This window comes from Hirundo rustica, chromosome 3, assembly GCF_015227805.2.
Source record: "Hirundo rustica isolate bHirRus1 chromosome 3, bHirRus1.pri.v3, whole genome shotgun sequence".
NCBI lineage: Eukaryota > Metazoa > Chordata > Aves > Passeriformes > Hirundinidae > Hirundo > Hirundo rustica.
The window spans coordinates 90,687,154-90,706,114 of record NC_053452.1 but is presented as its reverse complement, the minus strand read 5'-3'; the positions used below and the strand labels follow the sequence as shown (position 1 = coordinate 90,706,114).

General features: G+C 36.7%; 1 protein-coding gene across 3 annotated transcripts in view; it reads right to left on the bottom strand.

The window, feature by feature from the left end:
- KHDRBS2 (KH RNA binding domain containing, signal transduction associated 2) overlaps positions 1–18,961 on the bottom strand; it is a 336,050-nt gene that overhangs the window by 174,944 nt on the left and 142,145 nt on the right. For all 3 annotated transcript variants that reach the window (XR_005700299.2, XR_005700300.2, XM_040060662.2), the window contains exon 4: positions 12,503–12,649. Coding sequence is in view for 1 of the 3 variants with exons in the window: in XM_040060662.2 (XP_039916596.1) it covers positions 12,503–12,649 (147 nt within the window). In the remaining 2 variants the exon portion in view is untranslated. The remainder of the gene's footprint in view (positions 1–12,502; positions 12,650–18,961) is intronic.

The window sequence follows — 18,961 nt, the reverse complement described above, 5'->3', positions numbered from 1 at the left end:
GTAGACGAGCCAATAGCCAAGGCACAATCTGTTTTTCTTATGTGTTCAGTGGCAGAAAAGAAATCTCAATCCAAATCAGAGCAAAATCTTTGTTTAATTTAGCATTGGTTTTTTTCACTGATTTTTAACTGATCAGTTTAAGGGTAATGACTGGGAAGCGATAACAGTCGTTTATCCTGTGATTAACTAGGATGTTACACATGCAATGCCCTTTTTTGACATTGAGGGAATTTTCTTACCCCTTCTGAGACAATAGCTCTGGTTTCCCAAACCCACTGTAACTACAGTTATTTTATAGCTCTTGGTTGCTTTTCTCTGTCTGTTTTAACTTAGTGGCCCACGTGTGCTTGGCACCTAAGGAAATCCTAAAGGCTAGGGACTCATGACTAGATTTAAACAACTCAGGAATATGTCCTTAGAGAACAAGGTGTTATTTTGTTCACTTCCCTAAAAGTAACAATGATGATGAAAATAATAATGAATTATGAATATTAATTTTCAATTAATGAAAACAACAGACAGCTATCAAATCTTACTCTAGAAGTGATCTTTTTTCCCTCTGCAAAGTTCTCCCTGACCTTTTGAAGCCCATATTGGTTGGAAAAAACCTCAGCTTTTGCCTGTGTTTTTGACAGGTGTTCCACTGACAGCTCTTGGGCAGTATACGTCTATTCATCGTGTCTAATCAGAATCATAGAGTAGAGGTTTAACTACTGTTCAGTGTCTTATATCTGCATTTTAACAGCGTTTACAGAAGTAAGTCAACAATCAAAGGAAAATTCTAAAAAACAAGGACTTTTCCATTGTTTTCAGTTCCTTCTTGTACTGATCTCCTCAGGCTTAACTCCATGGTAAGTATTCATTATAAACAGAAATGTTGAGTATGTACCTCAATCAGAAATAGCCACAGATCCTGCTGAGCTTGTCTGCTTTCAAGAATTTCTCACTTCCTCCAATCTGTCTCTAAAAACCCTGATTTTTTGACAATGCTGTAACTGAGTTGTTACTCACTGGGTCATTCACAAGTTAGGCCAACATGGAAATAATGCAGCAGTTGAGTTGGTATCCAACAGACACAAACCTTGTTCTAGCATGTCAAAAGGAGAGAGCTCAAATGTCTTTCTGTGTTTAGTAAGTAAGAAGTAAAAAAAGAAACTGCATGCATCAAAGAATTTTCAAACAGCTGAGAGAAAATGCAAGCAAGGAGGTAGGTAGTAATTTTACTTAAGTAATTTAAATATGCAACATGAGTTATTTCTTTTTAAGCATGCTTTTGTTGACTCTTGCATCTATCCTCAGCCTTCCCCTCTGAATAAGCTCCTGTCTCTACTAGCTAGTGATATTCTGTGCCATCGTTCCCAACTGCGTCCCATTTACAGCCTTGGGACTGCCCCACTCCTCTTTCTGCATAATAACCTTCAGTCAGCTCTGAACAAATCTGATCACTAATCTCTAGAGCCATCATATGACTCTTCAGAAAGATTACACTTTATATAGACTTTCTTTCAAAAAAAGACATGTACCTATGAGAATTTTCTTCTGTTTTAATTCAAGCCACAAACAGTTTCCCTTTGCAGTCAATGACATAAGGGCAGATCTGGAGTGCCTGCTCTACTATTAAAAGCCTCTTCCAGTTCCACACAGTTTGTCTGAAGGTTTTGTCTCTCACTTGGATGTTTCCAAAGTGAAGTGGGTAAACTTAGAAGGCAGGCAGGTTATAAAAAGCATCCTAATTATCAGCATTTTTTGTGTGCTGGTGTGAGAGGGCTGATGGCTGGGAATGTACTTTGGGATACCACTCTCACACAGAAGTATCTTCACCTGCTAAATGGCTGCAGATTTTGCTACAGGGTCTAAGTGTCCCACCACCTGTGCAGGTCTCAACCAAAAGAACCTGCTGTGTTGGAATGAAATAATCTACTATCAAGACACAAATCTCCATCTTCAAAATTTGGTACACAAAGCAGGTTTGACAGACAAAGAAGTTTCACAAATCAACTCCTTAAGAAAATTGCTACCAACACATGTATTTAGAGAAATGTTCTCATTAAGAAGGTTTGAGCCCTGTCACATCATACATATGGATAGATGTCTAATGAAATTTATTCTCACTAACACAGTTTTATCGACAAACTCTCATTGAACAGGAACTGGGATTTGTTGACTCATTTTTCAACACGACATAAGAATACCAAAGTATTGGTTAGATTATTTTCTCTATTTTTTAATAGGTTGCAAACTTTCCCAGCTATCCCATGAAAGACTCCTGCAAGGCTGGTCACAGCACAATCACTGCAGAGTCATGCTGCTACTGCAAGTTTTTCTTTCCCTGGCTACATTTTTATTTCACTGCTTGTCATTGCAACACAATTAACTTTGGTATCATTGGTCCACTCCAGCTGTATCTGACAGATGTCTTGTAGTCCTAAACCAGTCAGTCTTTCCCAAGTTCATGGAAGTGCTCATCCACACTGTGAGGAAGATATTGTACAGGCCTTTATTGAAGAGCAAATGCCCACATAAGGTGAGCCAAAAAAACCCACCAAAGAATGAAGTGGTGACTGCCTGGTATACAAAAAAGCTTCAGACTGAGAATGCTCCCCTTACCTGAACAACCAAGATCCAAACATGAAACACAAAGCATGAGAAATCAGCCATTAGAAAGCAGCACTGCTGCTCTTAGACCAGTGTACTATGACTCTTCTCTACATTCCTGATTTTTTTCCTAAAATTAACACTACTATACTAGCAACTACAAAGTATTGCATCATTTTGGTAAAATACAAGTATACCACACTTTATTTTTCCATATACACAACCAATATTTAAGCAAACATCCTGCCTAAACATTCTGCATCATTAATGACTGATAATGCTACCATCTCCAAGGATCAAAGTCTGTAGTTTTTTAAGATTCCTTTTATTTCTACTATGTTCCTTGAATTCATTTGTATTATCACTGCATTGCTGCCAAATACTTCCTTCACAACTATTAAATATGGAATTTTTGTTTTATAAATTTGATTGCCATTAATCTGTCTTTTGCATCCTTCCTGATTTTTACACAATCATTGTTCCTAAGTTTTTGCCATCCCTTCATTGCTCAGGTCGAACCAAAACCTTATTAAACTAAAGTTGGGCGGTTTTTTTTAATGTCAAAAGCTGTTTTCACAGTCAACCATCAAACTTTCCTTCTCAACTTGATATTTAAATTTATTTCTTCTTTTAAAAATCTCATGCCAATGAAGCTTTGTCATATATTCCCTGCCATTAGGAGACTTAAAACTTTTCAAAACATCAGGAATATATACAAATATATATCCTTTACTTAATAAACCTTCATGTCTGCACATGCTGAATGTATAGAGGTCACTCACTACTGTCCTGGAGAAGTACATTCTGCAGATGAATGTATTTTTATCTTTCATAAAGATTATTTCTAAACAAGTTTATGTCATATGGCTTGGCACACAGCAAATGAGACATCCATTTTCAAACATCTTCATCCACTGAAATCAAAATTCTCATCAGCCAGAACAAAAGTTGTCAAATGCTAAAAGAGAGCACCTTGTTGATTAGTAATTCTCTCTTGGTTACAGGAGAAAGAATATTAAAAATAGTTGGACTATTATTATAATTTTCTGTTTTCTGAGGGATAGAATTTATTGAGTGATTAAAAAATCTGGTCTGCTCATCGTATTTAGAAATGTTATTAAAATTTTTGAATAGTGAAGTGATAGTATTTCAATTAAATTATTCAAAGCAATATAATCTAAAGGTTATTGTGGAGAATTGCTGAAAGGTCTCATTATACTCTATTACTAGAAATAAAACTGGCAGAAAAAAATTGTGATGATAAATGCAAAGTAATGCTATGAAAATAATTAAACTGAAGTATTGATAAGCATCAAAATACTGAAAGTAAATAGGTCTTAATTAATTAATATCATTCAAGAAAGATGCCCTGGATTTTTTACAAATGCAATTAAAAACCCACCAAATCAGTGCAAGCAGGACAAATGGTAAATAGCACTAGAAAAAGCCCTGACACTGAACCACAATACAACAGAACAAGTGAATCCATTCCATTACTGGACTTCTTGACTACCAAGATGAGCTACTCTGTGCCATCCTGGCCATCCCAGCCCAACAGAAAAATGAAAGAGGTAAGCTGAGGAAGAGAGAGAAAGATAGTCAGAAGTATGTCATGGAAAACCAGAGCTACCTCTGCTTTTGTGCAATAAAAGTTGGGGGCTAGGAAAAAAAAAACCCAACAAATCCAGAACAACATAAGAGTAAGGAAGGGTGTGAAATTATCCTCTGCTTTTAACCATTCATGAAGATGAGGGCACTTACTAACTCTTAAGGAACTGCTTTAAAACTAACAAGAGGAAGTAGAATTTAGGGGTTTATTTTTGTTTTTACACTCAGTGCATAACTAAATTGTCAAACTCATAGCAGTCTTAAGTTTTTCTGAGGCTAAAAGCTTAACTAAGGTTAAAAAAAAAGCCTTTGACAAACTCAGGGTAGAGAAGTAAAAGCTACCATGGGGTATAAAGCAAGATGGTCTTGGATGCAGCCTTGAAAAGATTGAATTTTTGACTGCTGGAAGCTGAAAGAACACAACTGAGGTAAGATTTCTGCATTTTTTCTTTTTTCTTTCATGCTTTCCTAAGCGATCATAACTCAGCATCGTCAGAATTGACTACACTGACTTTTGCTACATTAAAAAAATATATATTTATTAATATCACCAAACACTTTTTTCTTCTTTTTAACAAAAAAAAAAAAAAAAAAAAAAAAGAAAATCAAAACAACCCCCAACACACTGTAGGATCTGCAGTATGGTTTTCAATGTGAATGACAGCACAAGATCTATTATTTATTTAAGTGCACTTTCACAAATGAATTAAACCTTAAAAATCCCATTGTAACTTTGCTGATATATGTGAAACATAGAGATAAGTAACCTGAAAGTTAAAGTAACCTGGTTAAGCCAATAACCAATTCCTTGAAAGAGCCAAAATAAATAACTCTTATCTCTTTGCTTTCAGTCTTATTTTCTAAACCCGATATTGTCCTTTTCTTTCCTCATATTGATGTCTGGCGGGAAAAAAGATACTAATATATGTGATGGGAACACTTAAAAACTTCTTGCACATTTTTTTCATCATGGTTACAAAGTAATTCCTTGCATGCAAAACAATTATTTTAAACATACTTTCCATACCTACTTTTATACAGAACCACACAGAATTTTATTTTCAAACCATAAAGCTGAAGACTCCTCACTGGGTCAAACAAACAATCTTTATTGTTGAGTTGATTTACCAAATTTGTACTCACACACAGAGCTTTAAATGAAATGTGTGCAGGAGGGGATGGTGGTCTTGCTAAGGTGAACAGTCTCATGTGCAATACCACAGCAAGCTTCTTGCTGCATATTACAGAACAGCAATTAAGAACCGAAAGTAATACTATGGGTTTCAAATTTTTCTGCATGAATTTTATCATCTGCACAGAAATAATTTTTTCTGATCTGCCTCTGGTGAAAAACTTGCCCTAGGAAAAGGAAGCAGCATAACAAGCCTAAAATTGCTGATGGATATAGACTCACCAAGCAAGCTGTAAGTATTTCCTTAAACTACAGCCACGTCTCAATAGCATGCTCAGCTTAATGGTCAGTGTGAAATCCTTGCTCAGGTTCATGTCTCAGGTTGATCTGAAAGGGCTGGCTCTGACAGTAAGGCTGTGCCTCTTATATTGATTCCTTTGTGTGTCAGAAGGAGATCAGTAAGGAATTGCTTTCACAAGCTGAATAAGTCTTGGAATACCTGAAGAGGTCTTAATCCACGCAGAGTGGGAGTATCAACCCTTAAATCGATGTGGCAAAGTATTTATATTGCCTTGAAGTAGCTGGGAGCTAAGCGTAGGAAAAAGATATTGTTAGTCTAGCACGTCAACACCTGACCCACTCTTCAGGACACAAATATGAAGACATTTGAGGAATTACGTGCTCTTTTTATTGCTATCCATTTTATAGCTTTACGGCAGAAAAAAACAGTAGTCTATACTGCATATCAATAACTATATTAAAAAAAAATCAGTCAGTTGAAAAATAATGGAGTTTAATTTTCAGTTGAAAAATGGAAACATTTTTAGTGTACATCTCCACCCCCAAACGTTCACTTTGAGGGGAAGGTTTAGAAGAAGAGTTTCATCAAGCTTAAAATAAATGGTTTGAACAGCACAAGTGCTGCTCAATCAGCCAGTGTTTGTTATTAGGAAAAACTTCAGCATCTATGAAAAGTCAAGAACCACAGTACACAAGTTGTGTTGACCCTCTTGAGTACACTGATGTTTGAATGTATTCATTATAATTTGATTTGTTATGCAATATTTAGGGGAAAAAAACTGTGAAGAGCTAAAGTACTATGACATTTTAGGCCTTGACAGAATCCCTGAATTTTATTCCCTTGATTATCAAAACTTGTATGTGAAATTGCCAGAGATGTTGCACACTGGGAAAAACAGAACCCAGCACAACTAAAACAGTTGCTAAAATTTTTCCTTAGCACAGTTTTTAAATAATTACTGTACTAATTATTTACTTCTGCAAGTATTTTTGCACAATGTGCAAGTGTAAATTATTTACTTTGACAGGCATAAAAGATGGATTTTAGAGATGCAGCTGTGCTGCTGCTCAGCATCATATTTAGGGAAATATTTTGCCTGTTGAGGTTCTTTGAAAGAGGGTAAAGACACTGGCATCCCCCCACCCACACTATAGCTTATTTAGAAACAAACATAAGATTACAAAACCATGGAGTATTAAGTGGTATGTAAAAAGAGATTTCATATTATACTGTAGCACAAAAGAAATTCAGATGGCTAACAAAAAATGTGCAAAATAAATGTAATATACCTAAAACTGACAGAATTGTTACTGTGTGCTGTATGCACACAGATTATCTGTAACTTTGGTCTGTACTAGATGAGAGTTCCTACATATACTGTAAATGTATGTTTCAGGTAAAAGAATTTCTTTTCCAGTATTAGATGGAGAAAGACCTTCAAGCAACTAAACCCTACTTTAAGATGTTTTAATTATTCCCACTGAAACAAACTGACCTCAAAGTTTGTTTTCAATTTTCCACAGAACTCAATTTTTTCCTAAATGGTTTTGGTATAAATAACTTTCAGTGTGAAATTAGTAAATTTTCATTTCACTGAAAGGCTCTTCTTCCTCTGTGATTTTTCATCTTTAGCTGGATCAGTAAGAACAGATAATATTCTTAAATGATTGGTAAGAAAATTCTTTTGATCAATGGTATAGAGCAAGGTGAGATAAAAGGATTCAAGTTAAACATTCAGTAAGGTATTTATACGCTTACAAGGAAGTCTGGAAGACTGAAGTAAAAACAACAACATAAGAGCTGTATTCAGCTGTTGCCTCACTACAGTGATTTCTAATAACAGAATCTGATCTGATTTCTGATCTGATCTGATAAACACCCTCAGAAAACTGTACCAGCAGATGATCACTGGTCATTGCCCATCAACTGGACAGCATTACATGACCACGTGTTTATTCCCAGCTGGTGAGCGGTGCCAATATGCCTCAACTTAATGCAGATACAAGTGGCTAGGATAATGTATGCAAGTATGTTGGACAGCAGTTTTTAAAGTGGTAATTGGTTCAATTTCTGATCATCTGACCGCACAGTTGTAAACAATCTCGTTAGAGTGGTCATGTCACCGCAGCTGCAATCTGCCCTCTACATAATAGCTCCCTATTATAGAGCACTCATATGTAAAATGAATGATCAGTATCTGCTTCCCTCATTCTCCCAAGGGATGCTAACCATGTCAAATAAAAATGCTTCGCTTAAAGGGATAAAAATGTGAATAAGAAAAAAATTTTGCATGTGTTAGAATGCACAGAACTCCCAAAAGCAGTATAGCTCCTTACTACATGGAAAGGTGAAGCTTGTTGGGAAATTTTATTTGTATGTTTGTATATAAATCAAAATTTTATAATCCTATTTAACAAGAGTGATGTAGGATTTCACTGGTCATTAATAGTAAAAAAACTTGATTGCATTTATTACCTATGAACCTTTAAAAATCAGCAGATTTTAAAGCTTGAAAACATTCAAGGCTCTGCTCCCGTTTCCCCCTCTAGTTTGTCGACCCTGCATCCCATTCTGAGGCACTGAGATCTAACATCAGCCTTAGGTTTGTCACACAGAGCTAGGTCCCTGGAAGTTTAGGATCAGAAGTACTTGGCTGTCAGATACCTATGGAATTTATCACATCTGTGTTGGCCACAAAAGTAAATCTGCAAAACACATCCTTCTCTTAGGCATCCCTACTGTTTGTATTTCCAGTAATGAGAGCATTAATTCCAAATGTGATTGCTTATGTAAAACCTTAGATTGTGGAGCACATCCTGATTTTAATTTTTACTAGGTGGACAGAAAAATAATGGAGTAGGCAGTTATGTCTCAAGACTCTGAGAAATTATCCTATAATGGGTCTTTTGTTCTGTCATATTTCAATTATATGCAAATTTTCATGCTAAGTAAACATCAACCCAAAATGGAGCACAATATCCAGACAGTAATCCGATATGACACCCCACAAAGCCTTAATTTTGCTTAAAACCCACCTAAGAACTAGCAAAGTCAGTTACAGAATAAATCTTATCAACCAATTAGCAACGCCCTGCCGGCAGCACCCACACAGACCTCAAGCCACTTGCAAAATGGAAGCTGCAGACAGGAAAGGAAGCAGCTTGGCTCTGGAAGTGTGTCAGCTGCCAAGGGCTGCAGACACTGGGATTCAGTCATGCACTGGAACACCTGCTGGAAGGAGCCCAACGTACCACCCTGAGACTGAGCTGCAGCTTTGAAATGTGTTAACTTGTGGGTCAGACAGTGGTTTCCAACTCTGGCTTGGAGGTAAAATCTTCACTAGTAAAAATATGGATACCTGTTGAGTAAGGTTGAAGGTGAAAATTAAGTAATCACTTTTAAATCAAAAGTAGTTCTTCATGAAAACTTTGCTTCAGTTAATAAATGTTAATTTTTTTTTTCCTCAGTCCTGTTCTACATTTATCTGCTTTTCTCTTATTATGTTTTCTGGGCATTTATTTTAAAATTCAATCTCATTAAAACTTCTGAATAAGGTATAAAACATTATTCCATTTCACTGACACGATCAGTGTAATTTCTGTGGGCAATATTTCATGTGATCTTCACAAAATTCATAAGCAATGTGAAAACTCATTTGAATAGTTTATTACATCCTTGATTTGGTATAAATAAAACTGCTATATTCTATTGTTTTATCCTTGTCATGCAATTCAAATATTCATCACTGCAATAAATTAAGTCTTATAAACAACAAAACATCATAAAACAAATCCAAGACATGCTGCAAATAGGGAATAAAAAGGAAATTATCTAGTGCAATCTTTGTGAGTGCAAAACCCTTGAAACATGTTGCAACCAGTCAGTTAATAATTGCTGTGTAATTCTGAAATGAAGCAGAGGGGATAAAACAAGCCATAAAACACAATTGTTATTTGTTTAGAGTGATTATGATTCCCTGGAGGGAAGGGGGGCACAAAAAAGGCTGGTTAACGTTCAAGATCACCTCTGCCAAGCTCAAGAATGAGCATCACCATGAAGAGGAAGTCAGGCAAAAATGACAGGAGGCTTCTATGGATGAACAAGGAGCTTCTGGACAAATTCAAAAAGGAAGCCAACAAAGGGTGGATGTAAGAACAGGTAGCCTGGGAGGAATACAGAAACTGTCCAAGCAGCCAGGGATCATATTAGGAAAGCTAAAGCGCTGGCAGAATTAGAATTGTCCAGGGCAACAGGAAAAGTATTATCAGTGATAAAGGGAAGACTAGGGAAAATGTGAGCCCTCTCTGGAACAAAACGGGAGACCTGGCTACCCAGGACATGGATGACTTCTTTGCCCTAGTCTTCACAGACAAGTGCTCCAGCCACACCGCCCAGGTCGCAGAAGGCCGAGGGGGAGTATGGGAGAATGAAGAATTGCCCACTATAAGAGAGGATCAGACTTGAGAACGTCTAAGGAACATGAAGGTGCACAAGTCCATGGGCCATGACAAAATGCATCTGCTCATTTTGAGGGAACTGGCTGAGGAAGTAGCTAAGCCACCGCGCATCGTATTTGAGAAGTCATGTCAGTCCACTGAAGCTCGCATCGACTGGAAAAGGGGAAAAGTAACCCCACTTTAAAAAAGAGAAATAAGGAAACTACAGTTCTTTCAGCCTCACCTCAGGTCAGAAAGGTCATGGAAACAAATCATGCTGGAAGCTTTGCAAAGACACATGTAAAATGAGGAGCTTAATGGTGACAGATAACTCAGCTGCAATATGGGCAAATCATGCCTGACAAATTTGGTGGCCTTCTCTGACAGAGTTTATTACTGCCACTGTCAAATATGTTCAAAATGTCATAACAAAGAACCTGTTTTTATATTTCCTCCAGTGTAGCTTTTATACTTGTGCCAGAAAATACATACAATCCTTACAAATAAATAATACGTCACACAAAATACATGCTTGCACAGATGCTGAACATTACAACAAATTTTAATACTACTCCCAAAACACACTGATCTCTCTCCCTTATTCACTCAGGCTGAAGAAAACACATGATGGATGTTAAAAATCCAGGTGCCATCATCATTGCACCATGCTAGAATGCTGGAGCTCTCTTCCAGAATGAAAAGGACATAAAAAGGTAACTAAACAGGAACATCTTACAGAAACAAATTGAAGTTTTGGAAAGTGACGAAAAACTGGAAATGGGGTTATCCAAATGACAAAGACTGGCTAATTTTGTAATTGGCCATGTTATAATTTTAAGTTATAACACGCCAGACGTTTCAGGGACATGTTACTTAATGATAAATTTTCTTCCGGTGTAATGGCTTGGCAGATCTTCACCATTAGCTTGCAGCCAAAATGTCATTCCACAATGTGCTGCCAGCATTACAGTATTGACCTAATTTGTCCCTTGTATTTTATGTTCAATAAAAAGTGAGAAATCATGAAAAAGAAAATACTTTCTTGTCTCACATTTATTTCAAAGAATTTCAAATGGTATTTTATTACCAGTGTTCCCAAACTGGAAGCATAAGGAGATCAGAAGGAAGAATCAGAAAGACAGATTTAACTTGTTTAAAATGTAGCTCATTTCTGGGCACTCGGTGCCAACAAACTTTTTTATTGAAAAGAAGTATCCAGATGTTTATTTTTAACAATCTTAAGTTACTTAAGTTTGTGTTCTTAAAAAAAAAAAAAAAAAAAAAAAAAAAGTTATTTGCTCTTAAAAATTTAACATTTAAATAGTCTACTTCAATATTTTACTTGTAATGTATTCCCTTTTTCCTGCATCAAGAAGCCCACACCAAAAAGGTGTTGAAATTCTGCCATGCATGTATTCGTATGCCCCACCTGAACATCTCTTACCTTGGCTTCCTATTACTCATAAAAAGGCACTCCTTGAATTCTTCCATTATTATCAAGAGACCTGAAGAGACACTTCATTTTTTCAATCAAAAATATAAACAAGCTCTCATCATATTCTTTTTAAGGGATATAGGCTCTGAACAGGCACTTCATCTTTTCAATCAAAAATATAAACAAGCTCTCATCGTATTCTTTTTAAGGGATGTAAGTTCTGAACATTTTTAGAGCACTAAGAACCGCAGGACAGACCTCAGAAAACAATTCACATAATTCTAGTACTACTTCACTTAATATTTAGTATGCATATGCTTCAATTCTAAGACAAATTTATGTATGAAAATAGCATGGAATGAATTTATAAATGTGGAAAAAATAATTTTCAGAGAATTTGAGGAAAATCAATAGGCATGAAGGTAAATATTTCAGGAAGTGATATGTTTAGTATAAATCAAACTGAAAAAGTTCACAGCTTTAGAGTATGTTTCTGCACTTTCCTAGCTGATGGAAGATTGCTAAACTGTGGTCTGAGTCATAAGGTGAACAGAAATGTCTTAGGAATGTTTTGCTAATGCTGCTTGCTCCACAAGAAATTATTAACTTCATCAGAAAGATATTTAGGTAAATTGTTACATGTATTAAAATGTTTTTACAGACTTAAAAATCTTGAAAGTGTACTCTCACACAAATGACTAATGTTTGCAATCAGAAAACACGTTTCCAGTTACCAGTTCCCCCAGAAAAGAAAAAAGGAAAGCAAAAAACATTGACAAATGTAAATAATAAAATATCCAGAAAATATATCAAGGCATCAACTGTGACACTGAATGGCTGGTTTGGCATCTCCCTGGTTAAAAAAAAAAAAAAAAAAGAAAGATGAACGTTCAACAGAACAGGGTGAAGGGCATTTTTTCCTTAGCCTACAGAAGGAAAAAACTCAATGCAACAAAACCATAACCTGTCACAGAAGAATGTTACAAGTGACTTACAGGAACCAGGAATTTTTTTATTTCTTCCAAGGCATGACTCATACGAGAATACGCCTCCCCAGGTGGAGCAAACACTTCAATTAACACATGGAGCTCATCACTCAAGTGCGCGTATTTGGCTTCTCCACTTTTCCTTAGTTCTTCCTCCTATGAAGAAAGGGTGGATTTGGTTTTTAGAAACGGAAATCTACTAATTTTGCAGGATTTAGCATTCACAGATAACATGACAGAAGGACATACTACAAGCAGACTTTTAAATCCTTTCGAGAAATAAAAGTCTAGTTCAAGACACTTAAAGATTTAAAAATCAATTTTGAGTGTTTGAATGATAAAACCAGCATAATTATCATCTAAATCAGATTTTAATCAGCACAGTCAAAAAATGCTAAATACTCCAGAAGGAAGTACTGACATGTTAAATCCATAATGCAAAAGCTGCATTCATCTGTCTGAATCTTAGCTCTTAACAAAAAAAAAAAAAAACACCAACCAAAAAAAAAAGCCAAAACAAAACATAAAATAAAGATGCATTTAACTATTTCGGAACACCATTGTTTAGTAAATTCTTTAGGTTCTTCAACAAATGTCTGCAGCCTGTACATTTTAGTATCACCAAAGAAAAATATGCCCTAAGAGTTTTTTTTGAGACACAGAATCACAGGATAGTTTGGGTGTGAAGGGATCTAGTTCCAGTGCCCCTGCCATGAACAGAGACACCTTCCACTAAATCAAGTTCCTTGGGGCCCCATCCAACCTGGCCTTAAACACAGGGATGGAGCATCCACAACTTCTCTGGTCAAACTGCTCTGGTGTCTCACCACACTCATAGTGAAGAACCTTTTCTTAATGTTTAACCTAAAACCTACTCTCATTCAGTTTAAAGCCACTACCCCTTGTCCCCTCACTATGCGCCTTTCTGCAACGTCCCCCTCTAACTTTCTTGCCCTCTTTCTGTTCTTGAAAGGTGCCATTAATTTACCCTGAGCCTTCACTTTTCCAGGCTGAGCAACTCAAATTATCTTCATAGCAGAAGGGCTCCAGCACTGGTCTTCATAGCCCTTCTCTGGACTTGCTCTGACAGATCCATGTGCTTTGTACGCTGAGGGCCCCTGAGCTGCTCTCAGTACTCAGTGATGTCTGAGTTTCAGCCCCAGTCCCAATTCAGGGTACCTATGCAATGCAGTGTACACCAGCTCAGATGGTGAATCACCACACCTAGATACAGATCAGCCATCTTTGGGTCTCAATTTTCTAGCTATAAAATAAGCCTAATAATCCTACTTCATGTTACAGTAATGTTCTGAATCAATCCACTTTCTTACACAAAGCTTTGAGATAGTAAATGTAAATTGCAAAATACATTCGTAGCAGTTACTGCTCCATAAAAATCAAAGACATAGAACAGTGATCAAGTTAATGGCATTGGCTATGACAACATAATGAAAAATCTGTCATTACTGCACAAGATAGCCGTAAGTAATGCTAAAGAAATTATGAGTTGAACTCTCAGTCTTCAAAAATATCTTGAGAAATGTAATTTAGAAGAAAATACATATATGCAGAAAACATTATCACAGAAAGAGAAGTAAACTAATTTCCTTGGAAATGGTGAATATAGAGTATATACTAAAATAGTAATTTATGAACATTTAGCTAAGTTATAAACACTGTAACAACAGATTACAATTCTTACTGATTTAGCTTATTTAATTCTGCGTTAACTTCACTTTTTTTAGCCTTGACTAATTCCACTGCTCGCTACCAAAAACATTTGCAAGCTGCTACGCTCCTAACAATAAGTATTCAGTTCTTTTTATCTGTGTTAGAAGATCCAGCCTCAAGGACTTTTTGACTTTCGGGGAATATAGAAAGTATGCCTTATATGTCCAGAGCCTGAGATCTGGCTCCATGCTAAGTCAACATTTTGCAGCTTATGATAAAATCATAACTCAATAAATGTGAACTATTGTTTTATTTTTAAATTTGAAAATTTACATATTTGTTTGCAACTGAAATGAAAAAAAAAATTAAGATAAGGCATAATTGTCTCAGTATTTTTATTTTTAGAGTTAAATTATCTTTGGCATTTTACCCTTTCACTGAAACCTCATTGAAATGTCCATTAAGAACCATAGCATAATATAGAAGTCCATCATGAGATGCTACAGTACCTTTCAGTTTTCTGGAAAAAAACACATCCTAGTGATCGGTGGAAGTTTCTTTCCTGTTGTTTTTTTAAGATTCTGAGGGAATAAAGCCCCAACACAAACAACAAATGCCAGAAAGCCTCAAAAGTTATCTTTCAGGAAAAGACTACCGATAAACTTAGAATTTAGAAATTGGACCGTTTTTCAGATGTAGAAAATGCAAAAGAAGTCTGGCTCATTATTTTTATGAAGAATTTGTACAGCTAAGACATCAGTAACATGATTTAATAATGCATACCTGGAATATGCTGCTTTGGTGGTAACTATGGTAATTACGTTTCTCTTTTAGTTCCTGAACAAACTCAGGATTTCTTACAACACATCATTTTAAAACCTGTCTCTTCTGTTCAGCACATGCCTTCTGTCACTACTCGGCGCTTATTTCTATATTTCTGTTGGAAACCACAGGCTGAGGTTGTGAGGTACTACACATTTCTTTGTGAGGACACCTGTTGAGGTTTATTCTTGTGGAACACATGGGGCTAAAGACTGAATTTTCACACAGTATCCCTTCCCATCATAGGGTAAAATGTCACAATAATGCTCCTTTTATTGCAAGTGTATGGACAGAGACAAAGAAACTTAATTAAGGAAAACTATGGATAATTAAGAACTCACAGACCATGTGAGCACTGCAGCAAACTCTCCTTCCCAAACGCAGTGAACATGACTGGGTATTTGGGGAGACTGAATGTAGCCTTACATTTAATCGTGGGTCAGGTATCAGGCATCAAACAGGCCAACAGACATGACTCACACTGTTCAGGAGACACTTGTTGGTACGGCAGGTGATACCTACTGGCAGCTAATACAGCTTTCTAAGGGCAGTACAGGTGAACAGGCCCTCCCAGGAGCACATGAAGATGGACACCTTTTCAAATCTTCATTAGCAAGCAGCACATCTCAACTGCACAGCAAAATGGTAAGTGCCATGGGTCCAACATCCACACTACTTGTATTTAGGATGACAGTTCTGACCCTTGCGTAGCACAGCAGTGAGTTTTGCCTCCTGCTACTTGTCAGCAGAGGCAGCATACTCTGGTTGCAATAACTGAGTTCCCAATGGAAGCCAGAGAACCCTTCTGGAGCCCAGCATTGATACAGTTTTGTAGGAGAGGAGTCCAGTTAAAACCCTGTGGGAACTGCTCAGTCTAAATAATGGGAATTGGGAATGATCAGGATGCTCTTCTCTAAACTGTGCTTCTGAGTCAAACGAAAACACTAATGAGTAACACCCCATGTTACTCAAGGACTCAAATGGATTATGGGACTTTCCAGCACCTGGTACATTAAGGCAGAATATGTGAGATCATCATAAATCTATTTATTATGATGTTCTTGACAAGGCTATCTGGGTGTTAACGGCCTTGCAGGCTCTAGTGGCCTCTAATGCACCAGTGCAATTACTTGTGGACTTTGGCTGTTTCTCACATAACTCTGTCTTTATCACCTCTGAGGTTCAGGTATTCCCCATGATGCTTTCTGTAACTTTTGGCAGATACTCATAGCTTTTCACATTCTACAATTGCCTACATCATGTCCAACAGTTTTCTAGACCCTGTTCAGCTTGCACAGCCTTAGTCAGTGTTCACCCAGCAGCCCAGTGTTTCCCTCACAGCTCAAGGACAGAAATGATAACTGCTTAAGCTTACTCATATAGACATGAAAGGAATCACAGTGGAAGGCGATGTGCATCAAAAGCCTGATGGATTCACTGAATCAAAATGCAAAAATCAGAAGTCTCAGGCACCGGATCTTAGGGTAGAAAAACAACAAACCTGAGACCAGATCAGTTCTGCTTTATAAAAAGAAAGGAATAGATTCCTAGGGCTTAGGATTAGTGATCGCAATCACGCTTAGTACTGACTCTCAGGTTCATAGTATGGTTCTTACTTAGTTCACAGTGACAATGTTCTACTCCAATGTAGGTTGAGCATAGCAGAGAAAACACATATCACCCTCCAAAGACAACTGCCCCTCATCCTGGTCCTCCTCCACTCCATTCCGCATGTCAATTCCCTTGATTTCCCAAGAGTGACAGAACCCAGCTCCCCTTATACAATGTACTTCAGGCTTTCTTCATTCCCTTCATTCTCTTCTTCCTCTCATCCTTAGAGTGTCTGTCACACAGTCCTGAATTCCATCAACCTTCAGCATGACGCATGGCTCTATAACCCACTCCCTCATAAGGATAACAAGTATTTTGAAACATCTACTGTGTTTTATAATTTCCAGTTGACTAAAGCAGGGAAAATTACTCATAGCAAAAAATATTAGGAGTACCAACCTCTGCAAAAGTACATGAGTGATAGAAACATAAAGGCCAAGAAAAATTATGAATTATCTCTGGATGTGAAAGGAATCTTAACATCTTAAAAGGATGCGTGTTGACAGAGAACTGCTTTCTTTCTGGAAGCCTGGCCAAAATGCTTAATAAAAATATTGGAAAAAAGATGAAAGAAATGGAGTTTGCACAGAAAACAAAGCTACACAGTCCAGACTGGGGAATCAAAAGTGTCCTCGTAACACTAAAATAACAGGATATCAAAGAATAATAGAAAAGAAACTTGCAGTAGGAATTGTGTAGCTCTCAGAGATAAATTTCGTCAATACAATACAAAGAACATCCTATAATGAAACAAATCCAGCTAAAAAAAGAAACAATGGGTACTTGAAGAACAATATGAGAATTGCAATGGATTTCATATCTTGCAAGTATTTACAAAGAAAAGCACAGTGCAGAGACTAGATAAAGATGATAATTGCAGGGCTGCTGCTGCACAGGCATTATTCATAAGATCAATGTGCAATGCTACAGAAGAAAATGATTGAGCATGCAGTTTGACAAATGCAAACCTATTAATTTTTAATCTGGACAAAAATGAAAAAAATCAAAATGTTGTCTGCCACACTGACTGCAGTAAATGTAACACTGAACTAATTTCTTGGAGGTATTGGCTTTGGAGTTAAAAAACTTTAAGGTCAAAGGTCTCACCAGTGGAGAAACAAAAAACCAAAACCAAACCAAACCAAACTGAAACAATCTGATAACGGAAGAGGCATTGGAAAGAGATTCAACAGAGTACAGAATGAAGCTAAAAGATCTTAGCTGTTCCTTGACTCTTGCTTTTAAAGCAGTTATTCTCAGTCCAGGAAGAAGAATAAAGATGGAGGTGGTGAGTACATGAAGAGAGCTCACAGAGTAGTGCAAAGAGTGGATGTACAACACCTGCAGTCAGCCACAGAGACCCCATTATGAAATGCAGGCATTAGAAAGAACATTGCCTACAACAGAGAAAATTACTGGAGATACAGGTGATAGCAATTATTTTTCTATACTTGATTTATCACTAAAATTTTCATTGTTACTTTGGTGAAATAGAGCAGAGAATTGTGTACATTCAGTACTGCCTTGGGCAAACAGGTCCGTCAGTGCTTTATTTCCTGATATTTTTTGTAATGAAATGCAACAAAATCTTAATGGCTAGGAGATACTAGACAATACCTAGATCATCTTTTTGTTTAGAGAGGTGAAAAGGAAAAAAAAAGACTAATCAGCAGAAGAATGTGATGATAAAGCAACCACTGTTGAAAGAACCCTAACTCCTGACATGAAGGTTAAATGAAGAAAAAAATGGGAATTCATTGGAGGAAAAAAAAATAAAGTTTAGGAAAAAGATTAACACACTAAAGTGGTATGTGCCAAAACTGAGGCAACATATGGTGACCACTGTGACCAACTAGTGATCGATGCTTAAATTCCCTGCCAGGAAACTAAGAGCAGCGATAGAGATCACACACCTAAAATTGTTTCTACATTTGTACAAATCTAAGCAGAAGCTAAAACAGCATACGAAAGAACCACCTGGGCATTAGACAATTGCTCCCAGAATTAACCAAGCCAAAGATATTAACTGAATACAATCAATGAATAAGTTTGCAAAGCTTATGTAGGAAATCAAAGATTCTCAAGACATGCACAATTACCATACCTAAAGGCACTTCATAGGATTATGTTCATCTTAAAACTTAGGATCACAACTAGGCATCACTGCTATCCAGATGCCTTCAGACTCCGGAAGAAGACTTTGCCTTAATTAATGAGTAGAAAATATCATGCTTTTATTTATGAGAGGCTAATTAGCAATTTGTTGCAACCAAGTTACAATATAGTTTGCTTGAACTCCAAATAAGATGTCACACTTTTAGTATGGGCAAAAACATATGTTAAAAGAAGTTCTTTTCTTTTCTT